The sequence below is a fragment of the Sorex fumeus genome, unplaced genomic scaffold, assembly GCF_029834395.1.
Source record: "Sorex fumeus unplaced genomic scaffold, SorFum_2.1 ptg000130l, whole genome shotgun sequence".
Lineage (NCBI taxonomy): Eukaryota > Metazoa > Chordata > Mammalia > Eulipotyphla > Soricidae > Sorex > Sorex fumeus.
This window is the reverse complement of record NW_026606187.1, coordinates 3,940,946-3,961,510: the sequence shown is the minus strand read 5'-3', so window position 1 is coordinate 3,961,510 and position 20,565 is coordinate 3,940,946. Positions and strand designations below refer to the sequence as shown.

The 20,565-nt window shown below is 41.1% G+C and overlaps 1 protein-coding gene across 1 annotated transcript in view; it reads right to left on the bottom strand.

Annotated features, from left to right (window-relative positions):
• Window positions 1-12,346, bottom strand: part of ACSM4 (acyl-CoA synthetase medium chain family member 4) — a 34,936-nt gene extending 22,590 nt beyond the window's left edge. The window contains exons 1-3 of the mRNA XM_056138803.1: window positions 12,143-12,346; window positions 7,504-7,714; window positions 3,881-4,088 (exon numbers count right to left, since the gene is read on the bottom strand). Coding sequence (XP_055994778.1) covers window positions 3,881-4,088; window positions 7,504-7,714; window positions 12,143-12,346 — 623 coding nt within the window. The remainder of the gene's footprint in view (window positions 1-3,880; window positions 4,089-7,503; window positions 7,715-12,142) is intronic.
• Window positions 12,347-20,565: the final 8,219 nt, after the last annotated feature.

The following is a 20,565-nucleotide window of genomic DNA, read 5'->3' as shown; positions in this document are numbered from 1 at the left end:
GTCTTGAGAGTAGTTGATATTTGGAATTACCCAGGCCATTTTGAGACAAATGAATTTGGGCTCTCGCTAACTTTGCCGAACCACTGAATTAGCCACTCTAATTGCATCCTATAGCTTTGTACTTCTGCTTTGCCATATAATAAGATTGTATTGTTCCTCTCACTCCTACTCCTAAAACCAAGAGCATTCTAACTGCTAACAATATCTGTGTAAGATTGTCTGCACTGACATTTTAAAATATTTTTCCATTCCTCTACAGGCCTGCTACTCTGAGTTGTGTAGCCTGTGTCCTTCTCTCCTTGAATCTTGAATTTCTTCTGTCTTGAGTGTCCTTGAATGATTTTCTTTGGTGACTGTGGCAGAAACTCTGAAATATTCACCGAGGCTTTAAGAGGCTTTATCATTTTTATTTTCACTGAGTGTCTCTATGGGATTGAGTATGCACGGCCCAGTCACCATATGGAAATGTTCAGACTGTGCTGCCAGAGAGAGAGGTTATGTGCGGGATAAGCGAGGTGCTACAGTCAACAGCTAACACCAAAGCCTTACACTTGTCAGTGGACCCACTTGGATCCTTCAGATCTAGTTAAATTTATACGTATCACAATCAATCACAACCATCCTGTTATTCGTCGATTGCCTCGAGCAGGCCCCAGTAACGTCTCCTTCGTCCTAGCCCTGAGATTTAAAAAAAAAAAAGTGCCATATTCAAGGCTCTTTCAGAGTTAGGAGAATGAGACCCATCATTGTTACTGGTATTTGGCATATTGGGTATGCCCTGGGGAGTTTGCCAGACTCTGCCGTGTGGGCAGGTTACATTCAGTAGCCTGCCAGTTTGTCCAAAGTAGGAATGAAATGATAAGATGCTTCCGGGAGCTGAGTGTGATAATCTCTGGATCCTGGCCATTGTTGGGGTTACACGGCAGTTGGTGAGTGTAACTGTCTAGCTACTGGCAGGTCCAGTCCCAAACTGTGCAGGCTTGGAGATCTCAGCCCCGGGTCCCACACACCTGGGTTCCTCTGCCAGTTCTTTTATGCGTGAGGCTCATGCAAGTGTGTGGAGAGTGGTCCCAGCATGGCCTTGGCTGGGGCCCGGAGGTCTTCAGCTGTTGGGTCCTGGTGAGGACAGTCAGGCACAGGGTAGGAGACTCTGCCTTGTCCTCTTCCAGGAGATTTTAATTAATTTAAATTTAAATTTAATTAATCTAATTTAAATTTTAATTTAAATTTTATACATACAAATTTATATGTATATATATAATATAAACTTATATATCAATTTAAAAAGAAATGGAACGATAGCACAGCGGTAGGGCGTTTGCCTTGCATGCAGCCAACATGGCCAACCCGAGTTTGATTCCTCCGCCCCTCTCCGAGAGCCTGGCAAGCTACCGAGAGTATCTTGCCTGCAAGGCAAAGCCTGGCAAACTACCCGTAACAAGTATGCCAAACACAGTAACAAGTCTTACAATGGAGACATTGCTGGGCCCGCTAGAGCAAATCGATGAACAGTGGGAGGACAGTGCCAAGGTGATTATTATTATTAGCTTTTGGGCCACAACTAGTCATGCTCAGAGAGCACCCCTGGCAGGTTCAGGGTCCACCTGCAGTGCCAGGGATAGAACCTGGGTTGGCCAATGCAAGGCAAACACCCTACCCTCTGTACTGTCTCTCCAGGTCCAGGCTGAATTTTGAAGTCATGTATCTATTTTTAATTTCCTGGCTTGAGGGAAATAGGATTATAATGTTTCAATTCATAGCTTTTTGAGTTTTGGAGGGATGAGTGGGGGTATTCTCAGTGGTGCTCAGGATTTCCTCCTGGCTCTGTACTTGGGGATCACTTCTGGAAAGGCTTTGGGGACTGTATGGAGTGCTGGGGATCAAACCTGGGTCTGTGAGTCCAACGTAGCTGCACCACTGTACTACTTCTCTGGCTCCTGTTTTAATTAATTTATCTTGGATGAGTAAGATTGCCATAGAAATATACAACGGTGCATATTTGTTATGTGTCTTTTAGCCATTTGTATTCCTTCTTTGAGGAAGTTTCTATTAATTTCTTCTCCCCGTTTTTTGACGGGGTTGGATGTTTTTTCTTTTTTCTTAAGTTCTACCAGTGCTTTATACATCTTGGATATCAACCTCTTATCAGATGAGTTTGGGGTAAATGCCATTTCCTAATCTGTGAACTTTCTTTGTATCTTGGTCACTGTTTCTTTTGAGGTACAGAAGCTTCTTAGTTTAATGTAGTCCCATTTGTTTATCTTTGCTTCCAGTTTCTTGGTCAGTGATGTTTCATCTTTGAAGATGCCTTTAGCTTCAATGTTATGGAGGCTAATACCCAAGGACAGTAGTAACAAGAGTCAGGAGGATTAGTCCATAGTTGGGAGACTGCTTCAAGTGCTTGGGGAAAAGGCTGTTGGGATAGAGAAGGGACCACCACGACAAAGATAGTTGGAAATGATCACTCTGGATAAGAACTGCATGCTGAAAACAGGTCAAGTAACAAAAATGATACCCCTGCTTAGTATCTGTATAGCAAACCATTATGCTCCAAAAGAGAGAAAGAGATAGGGAGAGAGAGATATGTGTGTATATATAGAGAGAGTGAGAGTGAGAGTGAGAGGGGAGAGCAAAGAAAAGTGCCTGCCATAGAGGTAGGCTGAGGCAGGGGAGTGGGAGGAGGGAAACTGGGGTAACAGGTGGTGGGAAATGGACACTGGTGAAGAGATGAGTGCTGGAACATTGTATGACTGAAATCTAATCATGAGCAGCTTTGTAACTGTGTTTCTTATGGTGAGTCAATAAAACAAAAAAGAAAAAGGAAAAAACCTAAGTATATAAATACACATCATATTGTTATAAAATATTAATGTGGTTTCTTAGAAAACTTGCTTCAACTTGCCCCAACTATCCTCCCTCGAAGAGTTGATTAATTTTTTAAAAAATATATATAAGATGAATTTGATATGCATCAAGTTGGAGAAATGCAGATATTTTTTCTAGGAAAAATCCAACACCCCAACACTCTTATATTGAATTATAATGATCTAATATAAAAACCTTTAGGTAAAGGCTTTAAATTTTTATTTTATTTTATTTTATTTTATTAAGAGAAGAGGCATTCCAAATCTCTGAGTCACAAGGGTGATTTTCAAGCAGTCACAACACTATCTGACTTGTCTCTCTTTTGTTGACTGAGTTATGTTGCTCTAGATTTTTCAGGACTAATTTGAATGCTGATGACTTTAAGAATTCAGAACCTGAGACTCAACTGTGCTATTTGCTAGACAAACTGACATTCTTAAACCTCTTCATCTCCATATATCCAGCTTTATTTATTTAGCTGGGTCAAATCTGAGTGGGGGCTACTACCGGTTTGGAAGCTGGTCCCAAAATGGTGCTAAGGGATCAGATAGTGCTCCTGCATGCAAATAATGAACTCCAGTACTGTTCCAGTTCTTGGAATCTCCTCTAGACTTCTTTTTATCCAACTTTAAACTTCCTAGCTATTAGGTCTTTCTCCACCGATTAAGCCCCGCTAAGTTATCCAAATTAAAAAACTGAGGACTCCTTCCTTAGTCCTCACATCCAAAAAATCTCCAAGTCTTGCTGGTTCTTTAATTTGTCTCTTTTTCTCTGTTCTAATTGTAAGAGCTCAGATATAGACCATGGTTAGTGTCCAAGATTCTCTCTCTCTCTCTCTCTCTCTCTCTCTCTCTCTCTCTCTCTCTCTACTTTTGGGCCACACTCAGAGGTGCTTGGGGTTTACTCCTGGTTCTGCTCTTGGGGATCACTCCTGGCAAGCTTAGAGGACTCTGAGAAGTAGCTATGATTGCTGTAAGTTTTACTACTACAGATGAGGCGAGGGGAAAATACTCACTGGAATAACTCCTGGAAGTTGAGCCAACCATCGCGGCTGTGTGGAGACACCAGGAGTTTGGTTCTCAAGTCGGGACACTCTGACACAATAGACTCCACTGCTGGGACCACCTCCTCGCTGATCACAATGCCCTTGGCCTTGGATGCTTGCAGTCGGTAGAGGATGTCTTTTGCCGTCAGCTGAATGGTTCCTGGCATAAAAACAAGTCCTAGGAGGGAGAGAAGGACTTTGAACAGAAGTGCCATCTAGAACAATCGGTGGGCTGTGGAAAGTTTGTATTTTGTGCCTGGGTTGTGAGAATTTATGGAAAGCAGCTGCAGCAATCCCTGATCTGGTGCCCCAGGATTGTCCCACAAGAACCTGATCACCAAGAGAGGATTTTATCATCACTGACTTATCAGGTAAATGCAAATCAGAACCTGAATAAGATATCATTTCATATCTGTGAGTCTGGCTTACACCAATGTCAAGAAGCAACAAGTATTAGAGAAGATGTAGAGAAAAAGGAACCCTCATAGACTCTTGGTGAAATGTGAACTGGTGGAAACTGTTTGAAAAGCAATATCGAGGTTCCCACCTCACCCAAACTAAAAACCTTATAATCCTGCAACTCTGCAGAGCACTAATTTGAGAAGAAATATGCAGATGTATGTTTATTGCAGCACTATTCACAATAGCTAAGATAACAGAATATGCTCACTGACAGATAAATGGAGAAAGCAGTGCTGGGAGATAATTCAGTGTACTGGAACCCAGGATTTGCATGCTGAAGGCCTGGGTTTGATCTCAGATACTGGTAGGAAGCTATACTGGATGCAGAAATAAAAAAAGTAAAAAGAAAAATATTTTCTTCATAAAGAAGAATAAATGTGGTGTACACACACAATGGAATACTGCTTAGCTATTTCAAAAAAGACAACATTTTGTAATTTTTGACAATATGGATGTAACTTGTGAGTGTTATTCTAAGTCTTTGATGCTGGACAAAGATAGAAAAATACCTTATGACTTCCCAAACTTGTGGAATATTGAGAAACAAAGCAAAGGAATACAACAAAACAAGCCTTGGAATCTGATCACAGAATCATGATTATGGGGGAATAGGAGAACTGGTAGAAATGGCAAGAGTGATTGATAAACTGTGATAAACTATTGATAAGCTATTTATTTGAAGATATACAAAGCAGTACTCAAACTTACACAGCTTTGTAAATCACTGTTACCTCAAAAGTGGAAAAATAACATAAAAAGCATCTCTAGGAGAATTAGATGAAGGATAGAAGAATGGTAATTTATTACAGTCCCTATAGGGAACCAAAGGGGAAAAATAAGGCATTAAAAATAGCCACTATTGAAGTCTTATGTAACTGGTATCACATTCTTTACAGTATAATATGACAGTGTGCCCAAGAACTGACTTACTATAGTAAACAACATTGGTAACTGGCAGAGACAAGATTCAGAGTTACTTTTTCCAGATTACCCAGACTTGTCCTGTGTACCAGACTACCTCCTCCTTAATGAGGTCCTGATATTAGCTAAATACTGAGATACACAAAAAACTCTATGATTCTTACAGAAGTATATCATTTGGAATTCTCCTTACTTTTTTGTTTTGGGGTCACATCTGGCTGTGGTCAGGGCTCACTCGAGTGGTGTTCAGGTGACCATATGTGACGTCAAGGATAAGGCGAGTACTTTGTCAGCTATGCTATTTCTCCAGCACCATAATTTAAAAAAAAATTGTGTGTGTACTTTGGGTCACACCCAGAGGGACTCAGCTCTTGATCCTGGCTCTGTACATAGGAATCATTCCAACTGGGCTCGGGGCACTATATATGGTGCCAGGGATCAAATCCAGTTGTCTATGTGCAGACAAGCCCCATAGCCTCTGTACTATCTTTCCAGCCCATTGCCCATCCTTCTGAAAATGAGTCATAGGGGACAGAGCAATAGTACAACAGATAGGGTGTTTACCATGCATACCACTAATCCAGGTTCTATCCCTACCATTCCATATGGTCCCCTGAGCTTGGAAGGAGTGATTCTTTGAGCACAGAGCCAGGAGTAAGCCCTGAGCACAGCAGCACCCCATACTCCCTCCCAAAAAAGGTCTAAAAATAATTTATAAACATTTATGTCCTGCTAAAGAACAGAGTTGGACAATCACAAATCACAAATCATCCTGTTATTCGTCGATTGCCTTGAGCAGGCCCCAGTAACGTCTCCATAATCCTAGCCCTGAGATTATATTCAAGGCTTTTTAGGAGAATGAGACCCATCATTGTTACTGGTATTTGACATATTGAGTACGCCAAGGGGAGTTTGCCAGACTCTGCCCTGTGGGCAGGCTACATTCGGTAACCTGCCAGTTTGTCCAAAGTAGGAATGAGAGTAAGATGTCATAATAATTGATTTGTTTGTGATATGTCCTGCTAAAGAACAGAGTTGGACAATTTTTAAAAATAAAGAACTAACAGCAACTATTTTAGGCTTTATGGCAATATAAGCACTTAACTATCTTAACTTCTTTAGAGAACTAAAAGAACATAGAAAACATATAGAAGAGCTTTTATTTCATCAAAGCTATACTTATTTCATTTTTTATTGTTGTATTGTTGCTGTAGAAGAAGGCAGGGAGTCACAGCCAGGGGTAAACAGGGGCGCATGCTCCTGGGGATGAACCCCAGGCCTCACACATCCGAGGGCAAAGCACATTGTCTCTTAAACCTCATCTCCCTCCCATTAGAAACTTTATAAGACGTAGAATGCCAGTCTGTAAGTACATGGATTTTGCTGATAACTGCCCAGGGAAGGAAAGAGTGCTATAGAATTTTATAGATAAAAATATCTATATTTGGGAGACTAGAGAGGTAGTACACAAGGTGGAGAGCTTGCCTTACAGACAACTGACCTGGGTTTGATCCCAACACCCAAGATGGACACCAAGCTCTGCCAAAAGTGGTCCCTGAGCACAGAGTCAGGAGTAAGCCCTGAACACCACCAGGTAGAGAGTCCCCCCCCAAAAAACTATATTTTAAATCTAAGTATAGAATTTTTATCAATATAAAAATTTATTGTATATTATAAATTGTTTCTTTGGGAGAAAATGGCTCACTGAATACACGAATCTTTTTGTCTAGAACGAGTGGACTTTATAGTCATATTCTTAAGATCTTGCAAATTATTTTTCTTTGACCACTTCAAAAAGTGCTATTTTCTTTTCTTTTTGTATTTCATATCAGGAAAAATTCAGATACATTCAGAGAAATACATCCTGGATAATTAGCATAGACACATAATAATTCTGCACAGCAAAGAGACATTGGTAACTCCATTGCCTGTTTTAGAGCTTTATGTTTAAATCCCAATTGCTTAGCTTTCTAGCCTTGTGTTTAGGGACAACCTTCTTAACCTCTCTGAGACTCAGTTTTCCCTCCTGCAAAAAGGGTGTCACAATATTGTCCTTTCAAGTATCAGTTGAACCTTATGATTGGTCTGAATTTCAACTCATTTCTCTGTCCTCGGTAAGCATAACTTCAGTCAGAGGTGGAACTCACAACATATCTCAACTAGAAGTTCTTTTTCTGTGTGGTTCATTAATGTTAAATATTGGCACTAACCTGTTCTCATACAAGCCACATTTATGAGCCACCACTCTGGAATTCGGGGCAATATCACAGCCACTCGGTCTCCTCTCTTCAGGCCACAGGGCTTGGTGAGGACATTGGCTGCCTTTCGAGACAACGAACCCAGTTCTCCAAAGCTCCACTTCACCTCGTCCCCTTGGCCATTCACCCACCACAGAGCCGGGTTGACTGGTCTCTCTCCTGTCTGGGAAAGCAAAAATGCATGGAAAAGAGGGGCGAGAGCTGAACTGGACAGTCACCCAATGTTTGAACATATGCCTTTACTCTCTCTCAGTCACAATGCCAACAGGTTCTGTTAATGGTATTCCAGTTGTGCGTGCAGGTGTTGGCTGTTGATTTCCCAGCTCCACTAATTTCCTGTCCTTCTTAGACTCTAAAAGATGTCTGCCTCCTTAAACTACACACTTTTCTTTTTAAAAATTTATTTATTTATTTATTTGTATAAAGCTGTTCATGATTGGATTTCAATCATACAGTATTCCAACATCCATCCCTCCACCAAACTACCCACTTTTCAAAGCAGTTTGTCTCACTTGCCGTGTGTGTGTGTGTGTGTGTGTGTGTGTGTGTGTGTGTGTATGTATTTCTCCTATTAAATAAAAGTGAGATAACTCATCAGGATGCTCGTCCTTTCCTGATCAGGCATGTGATATCATGTAGGTCAATCAAATCTCTTTGCTTTGGGACTTTCTGAAAGGATAGGAAGTGGTCGCAGCAAAATCTGTCCATTGGCTCTTAGAGCTTAGGTATCCTCAGGGAGCTATCCCAATTCCTGTTTTTTCTGAGAATAACTCTCCAGCACCCAGTCCAATTTTGCAAGCTCTCCTGTACCTCACTAGGACATATTGTAAAGTCCCGTGGGACTCTGAGTGGAATTTCAAAACTAAGCTCTGTTAGTGACTCTTCCTTATCTGCCTCTCCCTAGTAAAGCCCTGAGCTGCAAATCCTGCGTTGACTCTCCCCTTATCTGCCTCCACCTGGATGCAGGTGCCCTGAGCTGTAAATCACGGGGAGCTGGGTGAACATGGAAGATAACCAGATATCTGTTATGAGTTACGAGTTATGAAATGCTCGCTGGCCACAATGCCCAATGCTGATCTTTGAATCTATTGGCAAAGGAGTGATGTACTTTTAAATGGATTGGTTAGGAAAGTATGTGCTGTTACAAATCTATTGGCTATGAAATGCGCAGGCTCTGCTGTAATGGCCGGTGAAGGCCTATATAAGAGCCCCTTTGAAGAATCTTGGGGCCTTTCCCAACCTGCTGGATCTGTGTGTCTGCGTAGGCAGCTTGACCCTGGCTAGCCAGTCTTACAATAAACCCTGCTTGCTGTTTGCAGTCTCTGGAGTCTCTTTGTTGTTAAAGGGAGATCACGATCTTTATCCTAACAATATCTTTCTAGGTTAAGTAGATTCTGATGCATCCAAATAATTCTAGTGAATGTTCTAAGATTGGTTAAGAATGGCATTTGCGGTCGCACGACATCTTATCATCTAGATCTTACTCTTGAGAACCTGGCAGGCTACCAAAAGTATTCTGTCCACATGACAGAGTCTGACAAACTCTCTAACACTGCTGGGAGTTAACCCATTATTCAATATGCCAAAAACCACTAACAATGATGGGTCTCAATCTCCTGACCCTGAAAGAGCCTTGAATGTGGCACTTTTTAAAATCTCAGGGCTAGGATGAAGGAGATGTTACTCAGGCCTGCTCGAGGCAATCGATGAACAACAGGATGACAGTGATACAGTGATACAGTGGTTAAGAATATAACATCTTATTTTCATCTCAAAGACTGAGGTGTGGACTCATAGGTAACAAAGAGTAGTGTGGAGAGACCTGGTATGTGTGTGTGGAGTGTGGAGGAAAGGTGGTATCAACTTGATTGACTGGCTAATGGATGAAACTTCTAACCCATGAATCTGCAGTACAAATCATTGGTATCATAAAAACTCATTGCTGGGCCAGAGCAATAGTCCAGTGGGGAGGGCATTTACTCTGCACGTGGCCAACCGGAGTTCAATCCCTGGCATCCCATGTGGTCCCCCAAGCACAGCCAGGAGTAATTCCTGAGTGCAGAGCCAGGAGTAACCCCTGAGCATCGCTGCGTGTGACCCAGAAAGCAAAACAAAACAAAAGAACAACAAAAAACCTCATTGCTTTAGGTATTTGATAGAAAAAAAATATTATTCTGCCTTTCTTCACTATCTGGAATGTTCCTTTTATATTTTCTGCTTGAAAAAATATCTGAGTCAAATTTCTATTTCTTCACTTCCTAGGCGCTTTTAATTTTGCCATACCCAGCTGTGCTTAGTGATTATTCACATTGATGTGGGAATGAATCCAGGGGCTCCCACAGAGCATGTGCTTGAGCCCTTTGAACTCTCTCCCTGGTCCTGGGAACCTTTTTTTTTTTTAAATTTTTAATAGTGAGACATCATGAGGTACAGTTGCAGACTTACACACTTTTGTGCTTGGGTTTCAATTATACAATGATCAAATAACATCCCTCCACCAATGCCCACTTCCCACCACCACGGTTCCCAGTATACCTCCCACGCCCCATCCCCCTCTTTCCTCATCCCACCCTGTCTCTGTGGCAGGGCATTTCCCTCTGTTCTCTCTCTCCTTTTGGGTCAACACTTTTTTTTTGTTTGTTTTTTTGTTTGCAAAAGAGGCACTGAGTGGCAGTAATGTTTGGTCTATAGTCTACTTTCAGCACGCGTCTCCCATCCTGAGAGGATCCTCCCAACACCCTTTATTTGGTGTTCCCTTCTCTATCTGAACTGCCTTTTCCCCTAGTATGTGTGGTTGGCCTCCAAACCATGGAACAAAATTCCTGGTACTACTCTCGGCCATTCTTGGGTGTCAGTTTCCTATTTTGTTACTTTTTGATCGGTCCTGGGAACCTTTTATAATTTCCTCTTCCTTCTGACTTCTTCTTTTGCTCACATTTCAGATAACTAACTCCATTCTACAGTGCTATGTTAAAGCTGTGCTCCTGCCGTGTGGAGATAAACTCTCTGAGATGAGAGATGGAGCTGGGGAGCTAGATGTCTTAGAGGGCTAGAGTGTGTGCTATACATACCAGAGCCCCAGCTTCAAACCCTCTAGCACTTCTGGGAGTTAACCCAAAGCTCTAGGCCAGGTATAGCCCCTAGAACTGCTAGGATCCAAACACAGAAACCAACCAAACCCAACAAGCAGAAGAAGAGAGGCTGGTTCTTTTACTTTTGAAACTGGTGACCTTGGATAAGTATGAGGCTATGTTACCTATTTGCATCCCCATAATGGTGATGGGGGATTTATTGAAACAATATAGGGGTATTTCTCAATCATCAGTCATGTGACTTGGCTATTTTTGCCAGATTTGTCTACACCTGTGCTATTGTTCTTTGTATTTTTCTTTATATCAGCTCACTTTTATTTGTATATATTTACTTAAGGAAAAAAATGTAATCACCACACAGTGGAAAGATAACTATCACTTGCTAACTACAGCTACTGAAAACTAAGTACTTATATTAATGTAATTAATACGTTAAAAACTAAGTTTCTTTGAAATTTTATAGAGAGATGATAAACTTCTACCTTCTCTCTGTTCAAGAGTTTAGAAAGTTTTAGAGAAATGCTAGTTGCAATGAAAGGAATTGGAAAATTTCCTCTCTATTTAAAGGGAGGATCAACTCAATATTATTTATTACCTGGTATAACCAGTGTCTAAGGTTTTCTCTGAAACTGGAGTCCCTTAAGTGCATTTAGGTAAACATGGATTGGCAAAATGTTTAGTTCCGTGCTTGGGGGTTGGAGTCAGTTAACGCCTAAGGCTACACTGCAAACACTCTGAGTCTTCTTTTATTCTCACCGAATTACTTCAGCAATGGCTATTTATTTATTTGTTTGTTTATTTTTGGCTTTTTGGTCACACCCAGTGATGCACAGGGGTTACTCCAGGCTCAAGCACTCAGAAATTACTCCTGGCAGTGCTTGGGGGGGGCGGGGGTGGGCGGCGGGGAGCATATGAAATGCTGGGTAAGGCAAATGCCCTACCCACTGTGCTAGCACTCCAGCCCTACAATGGCTATTTATAAATCCAAAACTCAGATGGCTGCTTTTTTGATAAGCCGTTGACCACTTAGAACAGGAATGAAGAGGGAAGATCTGCTGTCTGTGATCTGGATAAAAATAGGGCTGGAGAGATGGTGGAGAGGTAAGTGCTTACCTTGCATGTGGTTAACACAGGTTTGATCCCCTGCACCCCATATGATCCAAGCCCTGCCGGGAAAGATCCCTGAGTGTTGTTGGATGTAACCCCAAAACACAAACAAACAAACAAACAAAAAACAATAAGGAAAACAGACATGACAGTGAGAAAAAATGGAGGGTCAGGGTGGGGTTGAGGAAGCTCCAAGAAAATACAGTCACAAGTAACTGAGCATCAGAAATTTTTCCCTGGGGAAAGAGGAGGGCAATTAGAACACAAAGGAAACCAATTAGAGAAACAAAACAAAAGATTTGAATAAAAGGTGACAGGCTGACTCCTTAAGCTGTGGAAGGCCAAAAACAGTGGACCCCAAAGATCTAAAAGAAATACCCCTCATTTTGTACCTTTTCCTTTTGGGACCACTGGTCCAGAACGTCCTTAGCAAAGTTAAAGTTCTTAGGCAATGACATCTCACAGCGATTTATGGCTTCAAAGTCAGATAGGGTTAGAGGCGCCCAAAGCTGGTGATCTTTGTAAAAGTGCCGGCCAGAAGGTTTGGCAAGCCAGATGTATCTTAATGCCGTTGGGGAGCGGAAGAAAATCTTCATGTTTCCGGAATCGTGTGGTTTATTGATATGGAAGAAGTAATGCAGTCTGTGTGGAGAGACGAGTGGAGAGTGTTGTTAGTGTCTCCTGAAAGTCTTCGGTGAGAACAGGCTATGTGCTTCTGAGAAGCTGGGGAACACCTTGAACACTCCACCCTCTCCTAGCTGTGGCTTAGGCAATTAGCCACTGACCAGTCTCCCTGCTATTGGACACAGCCCACAATCATAGAACTATCAAACTCACCTTCCCCACAACCAAACAGTAGACGAAAAGATATTTCTTGGGTTGCCAGTCAGGCTTTGTTCTGACTGTATTTGGTCACTCCTTACTTGACTAACCTTTCCAGTAAGCAGTTCTTTTAATTTTTATGAATATCTAGTCTAGTCCCACTACTGACATTTGGCTTGCTAGTCTCTTTGTTTCTGAATTCACTCTTTCATTATTGCATGTTAGAAACCTTAATTAAAGTCCTGGACTTTCTGGAAAGGTACTCTTTGGCTCTAAGACTTGGGAAAATTTTATCCTTCCTGCACCTAATTTTTAAATCTGTAAAAAGGGGAAATATAATAATTATTACATATCTTTTAGGGCTATTATAGGGATTTATTAAGATAATGCACATAAAATGCCTAGTATGTAGCAGGTAACTTCAAAGTAGTTACCAATGCTATTGCTACAATTCTGTTTATTCATACTATCCACGGTATAGTCTCATCAGTTAGTATTACTTACTCAACCAGAAGACCTGGAATTTTATTCCCAACTTTCTCAGAACTTTAACCTAGTGAATTTCATAAAGAAGCTATTATTTTCTGGACTGATATCTGTGATCTAACTTTTTTTAGGTGATTCTGTGTAACTCCTGTGACTTTTATAACATCATCTATATTACTCATGTGACAGTTACCTGGTTTATGATACACATAGCACTGTAGCACTGTCCTCCCATTGTTCATTGATTTGCTGGAGCAGGCCCAGTAACGTCTCCATTGTGAGACTTGTTGTTACTGTGTTTGGTATATCGAATATGAATATGTCACGGGGAGCTTGCCAGGCTTTTCTGCGTGCATGAGCTACTCTCCATAGCTTGCCAGGCTCTCCAAGAGGGGAGGAGGAATCAAACCTGGGTCGGCCGGGTCGGCCACGTGTAAAGCAAATGCCCTACTGCTGTGCTATCGCTCCAGCCCATGATACATATAATGCATATATATTTATATATCTATATATCTTGATCCCCCATTCTACTTAGATAGTACATTGGATTATAAGCACTTAACATGACTCATGAAGTTATCTTCAGTAATAAAGTCAATGTTTCTTTGATATGAGCTATAGACAAAAGTTTATATACCTGACACCTTTAACATTCCAAGAGCTTGTAAGGTTGTTGCTATTAATATTTTCATTTTACAAATGGGGAAACTAAGTACTGTGTAAATTAAATAATTTTCCCAAGGTCATTTGTCTTTGATTCAGTTCTCCTTTGTGCCTTCTATGGTAAATTTTTTTTTCCCCATTGATGGTGAATTCCTTTACCTATTTTCCCTTCACTCTTAGTTCCCTTGTATGGGGTGGAAAAATCTGCAGGTGCAAAGGGTACCTGTGTCTGCAGCACAGTTACAACAAATAAACACTAGAACAAAGGGTGCAGGATTGATCCATATCTTTGTTGTTGGTGTCAAACTCTCCTTACTTTTCAGTGACATCTGATGAAGTGGAAGGCTCATTTGGCGTGACTGTAATTCATTATTCCCAGGAAGAGTTATTTTCTGGTGGTGCCATGGGTACTAAAATCTTATTACGTCATTGTCAAAAGGAGATCATTTCTTATCTTGGAACTTTTCTGTAGTGTGGTGGAAGTCTCAATAGTATAAAAGAGGGGGCCATATTTTAGTTATCAAGGACCTGCATTTTAGTATGAAGCCATGAGTTTGATCGGTGGCACCAAGCCACATGCCAAGCATGATCCTTGTGGCACTGCAATTTGGCATTCCCATTGCCACAACAAAGTGCACAAATTTCACTTCACTTCAACCATGTCTGAGAGCAACACACATCACAACTAAAGTGCCCAATCCCCAGTCCTGCTAAACACTTCAACTAAGTGTGTGAGCATCAAAATCAAGCATATGTGACTCTTGATGATAGCAAATGACAACAACAGAAGAGAGTGGGAGGGGGTAGAGAATAAAATAAAATTCATTTTTTTTAAAGAGAAGAGGAAGTTTATGGTCACGATTTAGCATTCACTGAAAGTGAGACTCTCCTAAACAAACGTGTGTTTTTACACACACACACACACACACACACACACACACACCACACAAACACAATGCCCTCATAATTGCCTTTCTTGATGACCTGTGCCTAGTAACTTCAACTCCCATTTAATTTGTGCAAAAAATATCTAGCTTTTGACCCACTAACTTAAAAATGTGATGAGCCCATTGAAAATTGAAACTATCATGAAGCTGAAAATGGGTTCAATATGCTTAACCTACCAAATACCATTCTTCTTTATACAGTTAAATCAGTCTAAAAATGGGCAAGATTGTCCAACACAAGAGTTGTTCTATAAAAAAAGTCTTAACATCTCTCATAATTTATTAAATACTATACTTAAAGTGAAAAACAGGCAACTTGTGGAAGCACAAAACAAGCATATGAGTATACGTAGCACACAAAGTATCGGCTGCTTACCTTCACAGTGGCGAGACGGACAGGAGCTGTGGCTCACTGCTACTGCCCAGTGTCACAATGAGTGTGACGCTAGACTGAAAAGTGTTATGCTAGACTGAAAAGACCAAATCTCAAAGTGTGAAGGATTATTTCTACTAAGTGCAAATTGCTTTCAGATTTTGATGAAGATAAAAAATTATAGAGCAAATCACTGTAAGCAGGGGATTATCCATAGTGACTGTGCTTTCTTCATTGGCTATTTGCGGGGTTGGTATTGGCTCTGTGTTAATAAATGCTGCACATTCAGAACCAAAACTCAGAACTGTTTATGGCAGAAGACTTTAATCCCTGACACACACGAACAAGTAGAATAGCTTTGGGGTCAGTGTCACCAATTTCTTGACGGTTTATCTTATTTCTGCCTCTTTTAAATACTCTGTCACTGTGCTCCAGACTCCATTGTTAAACTGAGCCCCATCAGTCTGAAGCGTTCAAGCCTTTATCCTCATCATTCTGATCTTGAATTCCAGGTTTTTGATTTTAATTAATTTTTTTTAATTGAATCATCGTGAGATACAATTTCAAAGGTTTCATGATCGGGTTTCAGTCATACAATCATCCAACACTCACTCATGCCTCCATCAGCGTACATTCCCACCACCAATATCCCCTGTATCTTTCCTGCCACTCCCCCAGCCTGCCTCTATGGCAGTTATTTTTCTTCTCTCTCTCTCTCTCTCTCTCTCTCTCTCTCTCTCTCTCTCACCTCCCCCGCTCCCTTTTGGGCATTAGGCATTGTGGTTTGCAATACAGATACTGAGAGACCATCATGTTTTGTCCTTTACCCACTTTCAGCACTCATCTCCCAACCAGAGTGATTGGATTCTGGTTTAATGGTGAGTTAGAAAGTCTCTAGTTTATGGCAGATATGGAGTAGCTGGAATATCTTTGCTTTCTAGGGAGAATTATGCAGATAATATAGTAGATTGTTGTTGTTTTTGCATTGGGGCTATAGCTAGCAATGATCAGGGGTTAATCCTAGCTCTGGAATCAATCCTGGCAGGGTTTGGGGAATCATATAGGGTTCTGAGGATTGAACCCTGGTCAGCTGCATGCAAGGCAAGGGCCTTACCCACTGTACTATTTATCTGACTCCCAAATATAGTAGACTGTTAACTTGTCTTTTGACTTTTTTAATTTTCTTCTCCAAATTAAAAGTGATTAATTTTAATTAATTGTTATAATTTTCCATAAATACTTCTGTTCAATCTCTCAAAAATCATCAAATTAATATGCCCATCCATAAATCTAAAACAAAATAAATGTTTCTGATGTGAATGTACATTTCAACATTGTCTGTGGTATGTACATAAACAGAATAAAATAGGTCTTGTGTATTCTAACATAATCAGTAACAAATGTAATCAAGATATTACAGAATAAAAGCTTTTTGTGCTTGTGGTCTGATTATAATTTTTCTGGATACATTTGGAGACCACAAAACTCAGAAGAGCTGTCATTTTGCACTCAACAGAGTTATTTCCAGACCTGGAATTCTGTGGCAGTTAGTATGACCCAAATGCCAAATCTTAAGTGTACTGACTGGTTTAGGTAAAGATATTCTCTTTGTAGAAATTTGTAAACATTTATGTTACCTTTTACAATGTTCCAGGATATTTTAAAATTATAAGAGTTGAACTGGGTGATTTAAAAAGTTCTAGTGATATTCAGAGATTTTTTTTTATGGGAAACTCAGAGTGAGAAAAATGCACTAAGCAATAAGGGTATCAACACTATGATAACATTTCCTTGCAATATCTGGTTTAATTCTCTCAATAGTCCTGGCAGGGAGTTTAATTTTTCTTTTGTTTCTTTTTTTTTTTTTCAGGCAGACTCGCAGTGCTGGGTGGCTACCCCTGATTCTATGCTCAGGAGTTGCTCCTGGCAGTGTGGGTATTTCATTGTTCATTTAAGGTGAGTGAGACTTTGAGAGGGAATATTTTACCAAATTTGTTTCACATCTCAAGCAGCACACGTTCCAGCCCACTTTTGTTGTCTCCAAAACCAAAGCAAGGAAATGCAAACATAGCCACAGTTATATTTCTACCAACCTTTGTAAAGATGGAGAGTAGTTCATTTTCCTGTCCAAGAGACAGACAGCTGAGGTTAGGTCTGCAGTTATCTTGTAAAGAGATAAAGTGGATTTTCCCTTTTGGCTGTTCTACAGATTCAAATGCACCTTACAACTTTTCCCTTACTAGAGTCCCCTTTGTATTAGCACACGCATTTTTCCCTTACCAGAAAACAGTATTATTGATCCAGGATGGCTTTCAGCTCCTTCAATGAAGTCTTAGCTCTGTATCTGTGTAAAAACTGATTCTTACCTTCACTTCTTTGGGTGGCATCTATGCCATCACAGACTGGAGTCTCTGGTGCGCAGTTGGAAGGATCCTAATCCCCTGGGAGGAGAGTTGTCGTTTCTCTGGACAACCTGTGGTTAAAGGGACCGCAACTTATAGTAAACAGCTGGGAGGGAAAGAGGAAATGGAGAAGTAACCTCCTCTTGTGGTTCAGTGCCAAACAAAGGCTAAGCCTTGGCATATTAGAGGATTATTCTCTTCCATGGAGTTCATGATATCAGGATCTGTACTACTCAACTGGCAGAACCTCTGACAAGCTTATTGAGTATCCCAGGACATTGGCAGGCTCTATTATTGTGGTATATGTGATAGGATCTGACCTGGCAAACTTGCCAATGGAATCACATCTGAACTCTTAACTCAGTGGTTGGGAGAGATGAATAGGTATTGGCTAAACTCGCCTTTCCATGAGCACTGTGCCAGCTATTGCTCAGTGAGCCTGTGTTGGTGCTATTAGCACTGTATTAGCACTGTATTAGCACTGTCCTACGGTTGTTCATCGATTTGCTCGAGCGGGCCCAGTAACGTCTCCATTTTGAGACTTGTTGTTATATTCCCTGGAAATCTTGAGGCAATGTTGCTGAGTGCTTCTGATATTGATCCCCTTCCCCCATCTCCATCCCCCCCACCCCCTGGTGCCCTTGTAAATGTTCGTGCTTTTCAAGAAGTCTGTTTGAGTATTGCCTGTTGGGGGACTGTGATGGACATAGAGCACAGAAATCACCTGCAGAATTCATCTTTATCCTATGTGATATTAAGAAGATTAAAAGAAGTCCTTTATCCTTTAATAAATGGAGTTCATGGTTCAATTCAGGGTGGAAGAATGAATAAGGGCCACCGAAAGTTGTTTACATCCACCCCACCAGGACCTGTGAAAGTTGCTGCATATGGGGAAAGGTATTTTTGCAGATGTGATTAACTTAAGGATCTTGACATGGGGAAGAATGCTCTAGATTACCAGTTTGTTTTGTTTCTTTGTTGGGGGCCCGTGTGTGATGGAGCTCAAAGACTACTCCTTGACGATCACTCCTAGTGGTGCTCAGGGGAACATGTAACACAAGGGATTGGCTCTAGATTTTCAGTGGACGAGCTGTAATTACGAGGAGTCCTATGAAAAAAAAAAGCAGCACCTGGCAAGTCCTACTAACGACAGTTATGCCTTATTCTCCTTTGAACATTCTATTCCCCATAGGAGCTCAGAGAAAACAGCTGTAGACTGAGCTGTTGGGAGGGTCTCTGGAAGAAAGTGAAATTTGAATTGGACTTTGGTAAATAGTGGAACTAGGAGAAGATTACAAAAAAAAGGCTAGACAACTCAGAAAGGGATCAAACATGGGGAAGGAGCAGGAGGAATTATTGAGCAGACTAGTAAATACACATGTCCCTAGAGCAAAGCTCTATGTTCAGAAATGGTGGATGATGATGTTGAAGGACAGGCATGAAGGTCCTCCGTGTTCTTAGTTTTCATTACAGTTTCATAATTCTCACTACATACAGCTTTTAATTTGTCATTACACTCAGCAACAAAGAAGTTTGAGCTAATTCTGTGGTTAATAGGGAGACATTGATGGTTTTGAGTTTATGAGAAGTAGCAGCAATAACAAAGCTTTATGAGTTTATTTGTAGTCTATCTGAAAAAAGTAATGCAATTAGAAATGGAATACAATGGGAAATACAAAAGGAAAGGAATTTTAAAATAATAGGGAGAAATTGAAAATTTAGGGGAGAGATAATACAGCAGTAAGGCACTTGACTTGCACACAGTTGACCCAGCTTCGTTGCCAGCAACCCATATAGTCCCTTAAGCTCTGCTGGGAGTGATTCCCTGAGCTCCAAGTCTAAAGGAAGTCCTAAGCACAGCCAGAAGTGATCCCTGAGCACCAAGCCAAGAGTAATCACTGAGCATTGCTGGGTTTGCCCCCAAAACCAAAAAAAAAATTATATGTACTTTTGAACTGTACTGAAACTGATATAGGTATGAAAGTAAATGACAATGACAGCTCAGATAGGTCAAAGTTACTTTCCCTTTGTTTTGCTAAAGAAGCAAGAAATGGCAATGGAAGAATATACAGAGATCAGGACATGCAGAGGTACATTGCCATGAAAGTTGGAGATGTGATGTGAATAAGAATGACTTGTGTATATTCAGGGGGTGTTTAACACCTGGCCTTCTTGTAAACAAAACAAACACAATCCAAAATAAAAACCCCACACAATCCCAACAAATCAAAAAGCCTGGTGAATACTATTTAACACTTCCTGTGGTATAAATACTCCTGTCATGGTTGATTTCATGACTTATTTTTTTTTTCAACTTAAAGTGGCCTACCTGAACACAAAACTGGAAAGGAATGTGTACATTTGGCTTTGGTGAGCACCTGCGTCTACTCCAGAGTATCTTTCTAAGAATCTTCCTTCTTATTAAAAAAATCAATTGACATGCTACCACAGTGCCATGGACGGGAGGTGTGTGAATTGCAGTAGTGAGAGCATGCAGAAATGAGTGCAGGATCAAACAAAGTGAAGGGAGGAGGAAGGGAAGTTAAAAACAGCCCACCGCGAGAGCAAACCCAGACCTATACTGGGAACCCATCTGTAGAGCGCGCTGAGCTGGGTGTACCCTGTCTGAGAGTGCCCCCCCCCCACCTTGGCACCTGCTCTGTGCCAGGCACATTGCAAATGCTTAGCAAATGGGAATTCAGCGAGGTTAAGTTGCAGCCTGGGGTGACCCAGCAAGTCAGGGGCCGAATTCACAGTCTGATTCCCATTTGGTGCTTGGGGCATCTTTGGGCCCTCCCCAGGTTGCTTTCTTCACTCACAGTGTGCTCTGCTCCTGGCCCCAGACTTCATGTGCCTGTGGGGATGAACTGCTTCATATCCATGACCTTGTGGTACTTGCAGGGGAGATTAGAAAAGGGAAACTTCCGGTCCCACCTTCCCATTTTACAGGGAAGAACAAGGCCCTGGGAGATGAAGCAAGAGGCAGAAGTCAGGTTTTGAGGTGTTTCTTTTACAAGTGCCCCAACTATGCTGTGATGTTCTATTTTTTCCATATATATATCTTAATCAACATAGTTGAAGTTATGAAATATATATGCATATTGCATGATTATGTACTGCAA